A 15,136-nucleotide genomic window follows, 5' to 3' on the forward strand; every position below is an offset into this window, starting at 1 on the left:
TAAAGCAGCTGGCTGGGCCCGACTGCCCTGGGCCTTCTCACAGCCTCTCTGTCAGAGGCCCTGGGAGAGGGGGCCCTGCTGTCTTCTCTGTGCCAGACCCAGACTTCCCGCCAGGCCTGGGAACAGAGCTGGGGATAAACAGCCCAGAGTGCGGATCTGACTCAGAGACACGCGCTCTGTGGACGGCACGGCGGCTGGTGCTTACTTTGACTGTCCTCGGGTCCCAAGTCTTCTGGTGGTTAGCTGAGGAAACTGCTGCCTTATGATCTGTAAGTCAACACAAGAATCAGTTACCCATGGGGAAAAGGTGGGAGCATAGTCACTGCGTTTTACAAACAATAATCCAAAGAAAAGGGAAAACATGACCCTGACTGCAATGACTTCTTGGCAGTCGGTAGGGACCCTGGAGAAGACACCAGCGCCGGGAGTGGGGCGGAGGGGACCGAGCATGGGAGTGACCGTGAGGCCCTGGACTCTGAGGGGTCTCACTCGGCTGCCCTGTGCTTTGCCCTACTGCTCACAATGTGGGGGAAGTGCGTGCAGAAAGTGTCTGCCCTGCTGCTTAAAGCCTTCCGATGGATTCCATTGTGCCTGGAACGAAGACCCACCCTTGGCCTCTGTCACCAGCCCCTGCTCTTACCTCCTGGTCTTCCTCTCCTCTGACTCACCCTTACTCAGCAGACTGCAGCCACGCTGGCTTTTTAAATTCTTTTCCCTATTTCTGAAACACACCAGGCTCACTCCCCCTGGGCGCCTTTGTAAGGCAGCTCCCTCCTTCCCGGAATGCGACCTCATCCACATTCCCACTCATTCAACATTCATTACAACATTCAGATGTCTGCCCGGTGACCTTCTCTGACCAGCCAGGGGGGAGGAGAACCAGCAGTCCTTTACCATCTCGTGGCCCTGCTTCGTGTCTTCTTCTTACTCTGAACTCTGAAACTATCTTGGCACTTGCTCCCTGCGTGCCGATTTTCTGCCTCCCCTGACTTGAATGTAAGCTCCCTGAGAGCAGGGACCTGGCTCTGCGCTTGTTGCTGAATGCAGGGATGAAGCCCCACCCCCGCCCAGGGGTCCAATCCGCTCATGCGCAGTGTTGCCTGGTACAGTCCTGAGGATTTGCAGGCAGCTTGGAAGCAAAGCCATCTGCCAAGGTAAAGACACAACCAGCAGGCCTCAGCCTTGGTGTTCACAGAGATGATGTTTGTGGAGAGGCAGGGGGACGACGGGGTTCTGTGGAAGGGCTTTGGAGCTGGGCTACCTGGGTTAGAGAGATCCAAACTTAGCCATTTGTTGGCAAGTCAACATTCAAATGACTCAGTTTCCTCATTTGTACAATGGGAATGATAATAACCCCGACCTTAGAGAAGTCTTGTAAAATCTGGTAGCAAACGTATGCAGATAATTTACAACAATGCTTTGCACTTGGTAAGGGCCCAGTAAAAATTATCCGTTAGTACCATGGATTATCCTGATAATTTATTCCCTTTTACTTCAAGGGACTTTTCTCCTCTCACCAAACTCTTCCAGCCTCCCTCCTCTTCTAGTACCTCACCAAGCAGGCAGGCATGGTCAGAGAGAGCCGGCCTGCTGGCTGCCCTTTGCGAGATGAGACCGAACTGCCGACTTCCCACGGGCGGGGCGTGAACACTGCGTGCCTTTCAAGGACGTGGGGGAGTCTCTCCTGATCCACCCCCATTCTCTTCCAGCCACACTGATGCTCTCACTAATGGATCTGCTCAGCCACTCGACAGACACTTACTGAGACCCTGCTAGTTACTTGAACTTGGACGTGCTGTTTAACTTCTCTGTGCTTAGCTCCCTCCTCTGAAACCTGGGGACACTGGGGTTTATATGCTCCTCCCCAGATCCGAGGGATAGGTGATGGTGGCCTCAACTAAGTCAGCATCAGTGGGATGGAAGGAAGTGGACAAATTAGAGAGAAATTGAGACTCTGGAATGGGTGCCATGAAGGTCGACCATTTCTGTTCATTAGGAAGCTGTCTCCAGTGTGAATAATGGGTCAGGTTTTCCTCATTTGAAAATGGATAAAAAAAAAAAACCAAACAAGCAGAAAAACATGCATTGCTTACAAGAATGGTTAGAAAATCTAATAAGAGAACATGACGATACCACTTTAGGAAATAAAAAGGGCTTCTAAAATGTTATCTGATAGTGATGATGCTGCAGGAAACAATGTAGTCATTCTTTGAAATCTTGGAGGACATCATATCTGTAGCTGACACAGACCTGGTTTCTTTCAGCCTAACTCCTGGAAGCTGCGGCGATGGGCTCTCACTTTGTCTATGTCCCTCTCAAACGGCTGAGACCTGAGGAAAAGCAGGATTCGAGGAGGGGGGGTCTGAATGGGGTCAGGGACAGGGCTTTCTACGTGATCTGCCCATGATCCGTGGCATGGTTTGGTTGGCCTCACAACGTCTGGCCAAGGACGCCCTCGGACTTTCATCACAGAACTTGTCTCCCCCACGAACTGCCCAGATACGAAGCAGCTGTTCGTGAAGCTGCAGTACTGACCATTTCTAGATATGCGGATAGAGATCGCAGAGAAATACAGAAAGCAAGAAGATGGATGGAGTCTGCACTTGGTTAAACATGGGATTATGATTTGGGTTCAGAGTTTCCTATCTAGCCACTACAATAAAGTTGCAAGAGCCCCAGTCCCCACAAGATAAACACTGATGAGTTGCTTTGGAAAAAGCAGAGATTTTTCTTCATTTTAGTCTGGGAGATTCTCCCCATACAGCAGGCACAACAGGAAGATACCATGTTCAATGCTCTAATATCAGCAGACATTCGGAAAAGAATGTCAGGTGCTTTCCAAGGTGTGGCAAGACTGAGGTTCTCACAGATTGCTGGTGACACAGTTTATGGGTACGACCCTTCACAATATACATACGTATATTCACAAAACATACATACATACCTTTCGGTCTATGAAATCCCAGGAACTAATCTGAAGTAACAAAAAGCTATGTGCAGGACCACTGGTAAGAGATCCTGCAGAGGAACTGGAAGAGGAACTGGAAACAGTGTAAGTGTGTATGGCAGGGAGCTGGCTAAATGATCATATGTGCACTCAACGGACCACGATGCAGGCATTAAAAATGGTGGTAACAGGGGCCACTGGGTGGTATGGTCAGCTAAGCGTCCCAGTACCACTCTTGGTTTTGTCTCAGGTCCTGATCTCGGGGTTGTGAGATCAAGCCCCAGCTCAGGCTCCAGGCTGAGTGGAGAATCTGCTTGAGATCCTCTCTCTCTCTCTCCCTCTGCCCTTCCTCCAACCTCCCCTTCTCAAATAAATCTTTAAAAAAAAAAAAATGAGAGTAACAAATACTATGTCACAGCACAGGAAGTCTATGTATGACATAATGATAAATGAAATAGCATCCCTCAGACTACATTGATGCTATGCTTATAATTTATTTTACAAATATAGGAATGGAAAGGGAAGAAGGAAAAGTAAAAATGGCTATTGTTAGGTTAGTAGGATCGTGATGAGAACAAAAAGATTTTTCTTTAACATTTTGTACAAGGTCAACATTTTCTGTAAATAAAAAAGGGATTTTCTTATTGCAAATATTCCTAATTGACAAAAGAAGTCCAAGATGACCTTGAAAGAAGCACCAGAAATCTTCCACAAGGTTCTGGTGGCTCTTTTACTTTTCTTAAAAAAAAAAAAAAAAAAAAAATCATGGCCTATTCCCTGAAAACCATATGTAGATAATCAAAAAGTAGCATTTTGTTGTTGTCATTGTTGTTCCTAAGCCTGATCATACATGACTGAAGAGAATGGGCAAATTTCTGAATCTTTCTACATACTTAGCCAAACAGCATCCTACATGATGTCCTGGCCTCAGGCTAAGGTACCAGGGCCGCAGACTCTGGTCTAGAGATGTTCCAGAAAGCCCCCAGGAAACAAGGACAGATTTCTGAAGCTGGTTGTTCTACCTCCAAGAGGCAATAAAGCATACAGTGCATTTGAAATTCTCCACGCTGTGGTCTTGGGGAATTATCGAGTTGTGGAAGGGGGCCTCTGACTCCATGAATCAATGAATCCTACGATTTCCTTGCTGGCCTATGGGTTTTACTTGCTCCTTTTGAACACTGTATGGGTCAATACGTGCCATTTTACCAACTCCGTGGCCGGCACCAGCCTTCGCTGAGTCACCCAAGACAGAAGCAGGAGAGATTACACCCTTCCCGACACCGCACAGCCCCATGTCCTACCGATTCTGACGAAGACACCCACTGAGCCTGGCCATCTCTCCCTGTCCCCCCAGCCATTGCCCTCACCTGCCGCGACCCCTCACCGGGACCCACAGCCTCACCCTCTGAACTGCCTGGCCTGCCCCCAGTCTTGCTGCCCAGCCCAGCACCGCCTTTCTAAAATGCAAATATGATCATTTCATTTACATGTTGAAAATGCTAGATGCGTCCTCGTGGCCTACACGGGATAAAAATCCAGCCTCCTCAGGCTGGTCCATGAGGCCCTCTGTGATCTGCCCCAGTTCAACACCTCAGCCTCAAATCCCGCTACCCAACCCCCTACGTGTCTCCTGAGCTCCAGGCACACGCTGTTCCCTCTGCCTGGAACACCAGACCCACGCTGTGTCCCGTTCACACTGGAGGAACTCCTTTCTTTGAGCCTGTGCAATTTCCCTGGGACCTTCCCACATGACCTCAGATGCTCCCGTCTCCATTTCCCTGGCAAAGGGCGAAGCTGTCTGTATGGTGGTTAAGCACACCTGCTTTGGGGTCAAGTCCTGGTTCAGGCACTCTGCCAACAACTTTACGTGTATTATCTTAGTTAATCATTACAGCAGTCCAGGTTCCACTGCTACACCCTCGTACAGATGAGGGAACAGAGGCTTGGAGAGCCTAAGTAGCCCACACAGAGCCACGCAGCTCACGAGACGTGGACACAGGATTCAAAGGCACCCAGTCTGACTCAACATTACCATGACACTACTATTGCTTCTGAATGAATGAAAGGGTCCTAGGGCCCCCTCATCCCCTCTTTTAACAGCAACCTTTTTTTTTTCCCTTTTATGTCATATTCCTGCATTTACACATCAGGTGAGGAATGAAATGATTACTTGTTCCCATCGGCTCTTCAATGAGGATTCCAGTTTGCCTCACTGTGACACTCTTGGCAGCGTTCTGGTGGCCTCTGCTATGAACAGCCGCTGAGGGCCCAGGCCCCAATCCCCCAGGGAAAGGGAGAAACAGCTGACAATTAAACACATCTTCTGCTTAATAGAAATACTCAGTAAGCAAAAGTCATTCTGTTTGGACGATTCAGAGTGCCCTGACGGACTGACCGAGAGAACAATCCAGATCATTACCTGTCTCCTCAGAGGCCTCTCTGACAATTCTCCACGCCAGCTGCCTGAGCAGAGACTCCTTCTTCTGGAGCTCAGATGCACTGTGCAACGCCTCGCTCCACTGCCAATTTTGCTCTCACAATGTCCTTGCGTGACCCCGTGCTCCATCCAAATTGAACTACTTGGCGCCCGGCAGTTCTCCGAGTGCCCCCCCACCTGCCCCAGGAACCATGTTCCAGCATCTTCCCCCCGTAGCAGTCCCCGGGCACCCAGCATGTACATGGCTCCTCCACACCCCTTTCCTGATTCTCCGGCCAGATAAGTGCTCTCCCTGCTCCAAACCAGGACTGCACCCGCCACTTCCAATCTGTGCCCAACGTCCATCCTCCCTCCATCGTGAACATACCCGGACGCTGCTGACATCCTCCCGTTACCACCAATCCCAAGGCCGCGATCTCGAGCCTGGATTGTGAACATGGTCTCCTCACCACATCCGCTTCCAATCATGGCACCACGACCACTTCTCTGTGAACCCCCTAGATGAAGTCCACACCCACCCGTCCTGCTAGACTGGCCCGGCCTTCATTCTAGCTCACCGCTCCACTCTTCCTCTCTCGGTCCCCAAGGCCATATGCAACTTCTTTCAAGTTTCGAGAATACACTGCGCTCTCTCCTACTCCAGCTTTCCCTGCAGGCTGTTCTCATTTTCTGGAACCCTCTCCCCATGCCCTCATGGCTGCCTCTTGTCTACTCACCTTTGAAATATTAACCTATACCTTATACCTTTCCAAAAATCTTCCTTGGGCCACAGTTGGGTTGAAGGGACTGTAGTTACATGGTTCATAGGACCCAATTATCCAGCTTTTAATACTTTCAATTCCTCTCAGCCCCACCAAGTCCTTGCCTAGGCCCATGGGACTCTCCAGGAATGGGACCTGCAGCCTTGTCTCCTTGGCTCTGTCCATGTTCGACAAGCTACAGCCTCAACTACAACTGGTTGCCTGCCGGTGCATAGTTAGGATTCACGCAACAACAAACATTTACTGAGCTCCTCCTACACACCAGACATTTTGCCAGTCTGAGGGACACCACACTGAGCTGAACAGAAACAGCCTTTGTTTAGGAAGCCTACACCTAGTGGGAGAAGACCAAAAATAAATACATTAAAAAGTCGATATATCTTATATCAGGTAAGTGCTACGGAGAGAAACAAAAGGAGCAGGGGGAGGGGAAGGGGAAATGTGGGGGTGGGGCTTATTTTTTAGGGTGATAAGGGCTAAGTACTAGGCATTTGAGGGGTGATCTGAAAGAAGTGAGGGAATGAACCTTCTGGATCTCTAGGTGAGGGAGGGTGCAAGCCCAGAGAACAGGCAGTGCAAAGACCCTGAGGTAGGTGCTTGTCTGACGCGCATCAGGAAGAGCGAGGAGTCCAGTGAGCACTTTCTGTGCTCAGGAGAGCAGAAAATGAGGTCGGGAGGCCAGGAGGGGTGATGGAACACAGTTCACACGGGGCCTTGTAGGCCTCTGTGAGCACTTTTGCTTTTACCCTTAATGAGATGGGGAGACGTCAGAGGGCTCCAAGCAAGAAAAAAGGGAACAAGGCTGACTTAGCTTCCCAAAGGATGGCTCTGGCTGCTGGGTGGAGAAAGGACCATAGGGGCCAAGGGTGGAAGCAGGGAGGCCATTAAAAGGCCACTGTGTAGTCCCCAGAGGAGACATGACAGCTCAGCACATTAACTCGGCGATTCAGTAAATGAAAGAATAAGTGAGTATCTCTCTTGGGCTGGCCACGGACATTGCTTCCGATGTCCTGTTGACATAAATCATGCTATGAGCAGTACCTTTTGCAGAATGATTTTTATTTTTATTGCTAGCATTTTGGAGGTTCTCCCCTTATTATAGTTTCTCAAGTGTGGAGCTGCTTGATTAAAGGGGAGAAACATTTCAACGTTCGTAAAAGATACCATCAAGTTGCTTTCCGTGAAGGGTAAAAGGCGATTATCTGTGCTAAACTGAGGAGCCAAAAGAGACCTTCCATTTGACATCCGGTCTCTTGTCTGTAAAACGGGGATAAAACACTTGCTCAGCTAACCTCGCAGGCTTACAGCAAGGCTCTGCCTCAACGGGCTCTCCTGGAGCCACAAGGGGGGCACTGACCCGCTGAGGGGCAGGGGGCTGGAGAGAAGAGACCACGTGTGGTCACACTTTCCTCTCTGTCTCCTCAAACCTCTCCTGCATTCTCTTCACTGACGGAGTTACCCTTTGATGGGTTTTTGGAGGATCCAACTCGTTTTTTTCAAGCTCTTGTGGTATATCCTGGTCTCCCAAGCAAGATATTTGTGCTGCTAGAATATTTAGTTCCCTTTGGGAAAATACTTTTCATCTAGAAGTACTGGAAGGCCAAGCCCTCCCCTCCTCCTCCAAAAGAGGGAAAGGTAATTTCCAACAGAGAACTAAGAGGAAGGGCTGGAGGCCGAGCAGGGGGGTGGGGTGGGGGATGGGGGAAGGCGCGCTGGACCGCAGCCCCTTCTGCCCAAATGGAGGTCAAGACTTTTCCCACTCTGCGCACAGAAAGGGCTGTTACAGCCACAACAAAAACCTGTGGGAAGGGGGTTTACTGCCTTTTTTTTTTTTTCCCCAGTGTTTCTTATGGGCAGCAAATTACAAATTATTGTCCTCTCTTTTCACCAGATAATCAGCTGGTCCCAGAACCTGAAAGCCCCGCACAGTTTGGTTTGAGTCTCAAAATGCGGAGTCGGTTGAGCACCACTAAGGCTGTTCAGCTTTTAATTTCTGGAGCAAGACTCAGCCAACAGCCAAACACTTTTGTGGAACTGTGAAAGCTGAGTTGCGCTGTTTGATAAATGAGCAGACGGCAGGCAGCCCCTCTTTCTTTTTTTGTATGGATTCAATGAAGCCTGCCTAAAGAACGCCACATGCTGTTCTAGCTACTGATCTAACATTCCGCAACATCCCAGCCTTCCAAATTCCCTTTAATTACTCAGGAATCCCCCCTTCTCCCTTTCAGCCTAGGCAGCCGGGCTGGGGCAGGGGGCTCCGTGGGGCTCAGAGTGGGAGGCAGAGCAGCTCTGCCCATCTCCCTTCCCTGGAGCTGCCGGGATTCTTCTCGTTGGTGGTGGCGGCGGCGGCCAGGTTATCTGTCTCCCTCGTCCACGCTTCTCCCCAGCCACCAATACACTGCTCCAGGTCAGAGGAAACTCCGCGTGGGGGCTACCCTGACCTCATCTTGAGGGTGCAGTTTTGAAATAAATGTGAGTTTTAGGCATATGTTTCTGAACTGGCATATTCAAATCACTGGCCTCTTTTAAGATGGGGGAGGGGAAAGGGGAGGCGCCACCCACTGTGCGCCAACAAGGACCAGGCACCAGATGGGGTATTTTACACACAATGTTGATTTTATCCTAAAAATGACACTGGAGGGAAGTATGAAGATCCCTGTTTCACAGATGACGTACTGGGATCTATGGCCATTCAAGGCCGCTCAGATTCACAAACTCTGCCAGTGGGAGAAATGGGATCCCAGGTCCACTGTCTCTCCTGTTCCTCAGTATGGCCGGCACCCATGGGAGCCAGCAAGGGGTATGAGACCCCTGATGTCCTCTCTAGATGCTGCCTCAAGGGACACCTTTGGAGCCACTCCATCTCCTTAGTCCTACAGACTGGCTTTGTTTGACTTTGACCTCAAACCGTATGATCTTGATCCAGCTTAGTCTCCAAACTTAGTCACCAGGGATGGCTCTGAAAAAAGGCTTTGGTTGTTTCCAAAAATTCAATCCACCCTCAGCAGGCAAAGATCTGCCACCAACAAAAACCGGTCCAAAAGGAGTTTCAAGGTAATGGGATAAGTGCAGATCCTCCCACACTTTGAAGGAGAAAACTTCTGTGGCTAGAAAGAGTCAAGTGTGCTTAAAATAAGAGCTGTGAGGGGCGCCTGGGTGGCTCAGTGGGTTAAAGCCTCTGCCTTCAGCTCAGGTCATGATCCCAGGGTCTTGGGATCGAGCCCCGCATCGGGCTCTCTGCTCAGCGGGGAGCCTGCTTCCTCCTCTCTCTCTCTGCCTGCTTCTCTGCCTACTTGTGATCTCTGTCTGTCGAATAAATAAATAAAATCTTTAAAAAAAAAAAATAAGAGCTGTGAGTCTTAGTTCAGAGGTTACCTGGGTGTGGGAAGAGAAGAGGGACGATTCAAATAGCAAGAAATGAGAAATCCAGTACCGTGACAAGTTGTTGTTTTGTAACTGTATACTGCAAACGTCTTGTGCCTTCTCTTAAAACACACACGCTATTTTGTGAGCACAAGAAAGAAATGATGAGGGATCCTGACTCGCTAAAGGAATTAATACCGTCACAACTTTAAGTCTGAAAGTGAGATATGGACTCACTGTCTTTGTTGACAAGAAACCTCACCCCTTTAACAGAAAAGAGAATAAAAATTAAATCTGGTACTACCAATAAGGATTTTTAAACAGCCTACCTCAATTCTTTCATTTTGAAATGGGTGTTTGCCAGAGTGGTTACACGATGCTGTATAACCCTCACCATTCAATGGTTTCTTTGTCACACCTGCTGGGCACTAGGTACTTGGTGGGGGGGGGGGTGTCAATGGGAGTAGGATACTGTAGGTTCATAGGAAATCCCCCAAGAGCAATTTCAAACATTCTTAAGAAACTCCTATCTAGTGCAATGAGACGGGAATGGAATTTCAAATCACGCGTATGGATGGATGCAGGACTTTGTGGACACCCCCAGGGCCAGGAGGGTAGTAGCTACTGTGTTGCCCCTTAAGAAGTACCGTGGATGACAATTCCAAGAAGTCTCAGATTCCGTAGGTGAGCCCAGCATCGTCCCGAGGCTGCCTTGGTGACGTGTCACGTGTGAGAGTATGAGAAGAGCCAGTCGTCACACGCCGACTTACTTGGAATGAGGTGAGTTACATAAGCAGCAGGTTAAGTCAAACCTGGAATAACTCTGAGGGCGATAACAAGAGCGGGTGAGGGTGGCAATGGCAGCATGTGTGCGAGCAGGAAATTTTTAGAACAATTGTTCTCAAGATTGTTCAGGAGGAAGAGTCGAAACATCGATGCTGGCGGTGATATATTAAAAACATGTAGGAAAGTCATGAGCGGTTGCCATGGTAAACTGAAATCATGATTCCAGCTCCCGTGGCGTCAGTGTTTGTATTTACCAGGCGCTGAGCCGAGGAAGCCCCTCTGACCGCCATCACGTCAACATCTCTCCACATGGTCGCTGTCACTGTCCCATTCTGTGGATGGGAAATGGAGGCCCCGAGTGATTCAGAAACTGTCTGAGCTCACGCGGCGGGGAAATGGTGGAGACGGGATCTGAGCCCCCACAATCTGACTTCTGAGCTCTCACACGGCATGACAGGAGAGATACCTGAAATAACAAACTATGGGACCTGGGGTGACATCAGACCTCCTGACACAGACGCTCCACAGCAGGTACTAAAAGTGGAGAAAAACATGCACGAGAATTTAAAGCTGAGAAACTCTATCGATGTACCGAAGGGTTTCCTTTGAAAACTGGACAGAGACCGTTCCTGAAGGATCCTAATGTCCCAAGAGCACCTTTATCTTGGTCAGTGGCCCCGCACGGGGGGTGCACACGACCCCAGGCCGGGGCGGCCCGTCAGCGCTCTTGAGGAGAGACGGTAAAGTCAGAGGAACCTTTGGTTCCCTCTCCGTTCAAGGTATATGCAGCTGCCCCAAGCATGGGTCCCCAGAACATGCTGGGCGATTCTTGACTTTGCTCAATCATGGCCAGCCATGAGGAAGGAGCCAAATATGCACGGAAAAGCCACCCAAAGCCCAAACTGCCAATGCCTCAAGTCCTCAAGGGGAAAAGGCAGGCTATCAATGAACCCAATTCATACATCCGGCACCCCAGCTTCCCCTTCTTCAGTCTCCCTACTGCTTCCTGGTGTCCCCCACCCCAAAGCCCCAGCCCTGCCAAGACATATGTGACCTCAGGAGAACCACTCAGTCCCTCTCTCCATCTCCTCAGCTAGAAAAGGAAGGTGGTTGGGTCCCACCAACCAATCTCTAAGGCCCTTGAATAGCTTGAACACTTTCCATTTGAGATCTTAGTAACCCATGCGTATTAATGAATTATCCGGCTCTGTTCTAGCTGCATTTCCTCAAGAAAAGGAACTGAGGATTCTGAGACATCAACAAGTCTTCAGGGGACATGCAGTTTTGAGGTGACCTGGCCTTTCCATGTATTCAAATTACTCTGTGTCACAGCTGTCCACGAATCTGTCTCTCGCTGACACGTTGGACGGGGCTGACGGTAAATCACGTTACCCTGCCCGAGCCTTAAGAGATCGCATTGGGCTGCCTCTGTTCCTTCCCATGGGCTCCTAATCTGAGGGTGTTTGGTACACGTTTTCACGATCCTGGGTTCCATTTCATAGTGGATACACAAGGGCCATGTAGGGAAAAGGGGTCAGCAGGTTCCCCCTTGTAGCTGGGAGACGAGTAAGTCCCAGAGACACCAAGGTCAGCACGGTGGCTATTGTCGACTTGCTGGACATCTGAAAGCTGCTAAGACAGTGGACCTTATAGTTCTTATCACCAAAAAGGTTCTAATCACAATAAAAAATTATTAACTACAGTAATGAGAGATGGTACCTAAGCTTGTCTGGTGAATATTTCACAATATACACATATATCAGATCATTATGTTGTACATCTTTAATCAGTTATATGTCCATTACATCTCAATTTTTAAAAAACAGAATACAATGGATTTTTAAAGTGTCATTATGTGGCTAAAATGTCTCATTGTTTCCCCTTTTTTCTTTATTAACCAAACTCTAATTTTTTATTCCAGGGGGCAACGTTCTACAGTTTCCCGCTCCCCTGACAACCAGGGGCGGCAGGCAAGATGGAGGGCTCTGGCAAAGCTCCTGAAGACAGCTGATTTGGCTGGAGTTTTTGACCTTTCTCTTCTTCCCCCCATTTTCTCCCACTTGTTGCCTGGAATACAGCCTTTGCCACTTCGGCCCATGAGGTATGAAGTAATGCAAAGTTGGAAGCCATCTGCTACAAAGGCCAGAGCACAGAAAGATCGAAGGTTCCCAGGTCCCTGACGCTCTTCTAGACCTGTAATGGCAGCACTGGGTAACTCTTAGACTTATTCTACGTGAAGAAAAGCAAAATCACTCATTTATTTATGTCACTGTTTGGGGATGGAGAATAGCATTTTTTAAAAGCCACATTCCCAGCACAATTCCTAAGTGTTCCACCTTCTGATTTCCACCCAGGATTTACTTCACAGAGAAGGTTCCAGTGGCCAGAGTCAGCCATGTCAACTTTCAAAATGAACAAACCAACCAGCGTCTAGCTCACAGGGCCGTATGAGGAGGACACGAGACACTGCTGTGACTGTTTCTGGCTGCAAAGTACTTCCAGCTCATGTGGTAGAGACCGTTGTATGTAAGTTTCCCATGTGACAGACAGAGGGATGGAGGTGCAGAGAGCAAGGGTGATTATCCTCAAGTTTAAGACTCCACACCTGGCATTACTGGAAACTCCTGGCCTATAGCACACAGTAGAACCTCAACCAAGGTCTGTTAAAGACCTGTTTTTGCCTTTCAACCTCTCACCAACGCATGTAATAGATGCTTGGAAAGCAATCCATTGGTAAGTCAGAGACATACTCTGAGATCTGAGACGCTTTTTTGTTTCTGAAAAAGCTTAGCTCGCTGCTAAGCGGGGATGCTCCATTTTTGTGAAGGTAGAGTTTTTGCTAAGAGTTTCCAAAAGACCAGTGGAGCCGCAGAAAAAAGAAGTATTTGGTGACAGTAAAACACCCTCTTCAGCTTCTGTGGCTCTCACAGGGCTGCTGTGGGGAGAGGATGACTGTGGGTGTCTGGGGCTCCTCCCAGATTGGCCCCGCTCTCCGGCTGCCGCGCCTGCCCCACCCCGAGGAGGCCGCAGTTTCCTCTCTGCACCCCTCCACTCATGGGCATTCCAGCTCAGGGGCACATCTGCCACTGTGCTCTGTGGTTTCCTGTAGGGATATGTCCCTTCTGCAGCCTGCACCCCTCAAGGACAGACTATCTTCTTCTTCTTCTTCTTTTTTTTTTTTTATGATTTTATTTATTTATTTGACAGACAGAGATCACAAGTAGGCAGAGAGGCAGGCAGAGAGAGGGAGGGAAGCAGGCTCCCTGCTGAGCAGAGTCCGATGCGGGGCTCAATCTCAGGACCCTGAGATCATGACCTGAGCCCAAGGCAGAGGCTTAACCCACTGAGCCACCCAGGCGCCCCAAGGACAGACTATCTTCTTCATTCCAGTTCCCACCTACCCATACAGGGCTGAGGCCACAGCAGGATGAGGTCAATGAATATCTAATAACTGGGTGAACCCAAGTGTTAAGGGGGAAGCAGCATGGGGAATACTGGCGAGAGGGTTCACAGTGCCTAGAACCCTCCAGTGGGGCAAGATTTGGGGGGCCTTTCTCAACTGCAATGACCAGCACACTTGCCCTTGAGAGACAGAGAGGCCAAAACTTCACTCCCAAATTCCATCATATAAGAGGTTGCACGTAGCTGCTAATGACCACACTGAAGTCCAAATTCCCATGGTTTTATTGTCCACATAGACCTACTTCCCGCCTCTAGACATACATACTCTACTCCCCCAAAAATAAATGCTCTGGGTAATGACATAAGTTTAAGTGCCTGGACTCTTGGAGCCAGACTTCCCAGGTTCCCGTCCACTTACCGGCTATGTAGCCTTGGGCAATTTACCTTCCTGGGACTCAGTTTACCCATCTCTAAAATGGGGGGGGGTTCATAGCAGTTCTTACCTCAAATAGTAGTTTGGAGAATGCTGATTTATGTAAAATGCTTACAGCAGTACCAGGTCATAGAAAGCTCTATGTATTTGCAATTTTTATTCATTTTATAAAAAGTCTGGGGCGCCTGGGTGGCTCAGCGGGTTAAGGCCTCTGCCTTCGGCTCGGGTCGTGATCCCAGAGTTCTGGGATCGAGCCCCGCATCGGGCTCTCTGCTCAGCGGGGAGCCTGCTTCCTGCTCTCTCTCTCTCTCTCTCTCTGCCTGCCTCTCCGCCTACTTGTGATTTCTGTCAAATAAATAAATAAAATATTTAAAAAAAAGTCTGAGTGCTGCATTCATAATTAGACATAGCTAAGTACTTCTAACATCTGTTAAAGAGTTACCCATTTTTCTTTAAAATTTACTTATTTATTTGAGAGGGAAGGAGAGTGTGGGCAAGTGGGGGAAGGGGCAGTGGGAGAGAGTCTTCAAGCAGACTCCCCGCTGAGCACGGAACCTGATGTGGGGCTCCATCTCATGACCCATGATATCATGACCTGAGCCAAAACCAAGAGTCAGATGCTTAACCAACTGAGCCACCCAGCAGCCCCAAGAATGATATGTTAATAGGCTCTGGCAACTTAGCTGGGTATGATGTCGCGGGTAGGTCAACTGATCCCTATGATCTTGTGTTTGTTTCAATGGACAGTTCCATTGTAAAATTTAGTTTACTGCTATTTCTGGAAAACTAGGGTTACTATTTTGGAAGTCTTTTTTCTCAAGCTGACAAGCCTGCAGACTCCAGCAGCAGGAGGAAAAGTTCAAGGAAAAGTAAAGGTCAGATCACGCTTTCTTCTTCCCCACTGCAGGTCCCCAGGCCACACATGGTCAAGGCTGAGCTGGAGGTCAGAGAGGCATATTCAAGCGGATTTGAGGTTGCAGGTTTGTACTGGACTGGACTAAAAGAGT

The 15,136-nt window shown here is 49.0% G+C and overlaps 1 protein-coding gene across 4 annotated transcripts in view; it reads right to left on the reverse strand.

The window, feature by feature from the left end:
• Window positions 1–15,136, reverse strand: part of RFX4 (regulatory factor X4) — a 157,452-nt gene that overhangs the window by 77,660 nt on the left and 64,656 nt on the right. For all 4 annotated transcript variants that reach the window (XM_082740566.1, XM_082740565.1, XM_082740564.1 and 1 more), the window contains one exon: window positions 206–267. In XM_082740566.1, the coding sequence (XP_082596692.1) occupies window positions 206–267 (62 nt within the window). The remainder of the gene's footprint in view (window positions 1–205; window positions 268–15,136) is intronic.

This window comes from Mustela nivalis, assembly GCF_964662115.1.
Source record: "Mustela nivalis genome assembly, chromosome: 7".
Classification (NCBI taxonomy): domain Eukaryota; kingdom Metazoa; phylum Chordata; class Mammalia; order Carnivora; family Mustelidae; genus Mustela; species Mustela nivalis.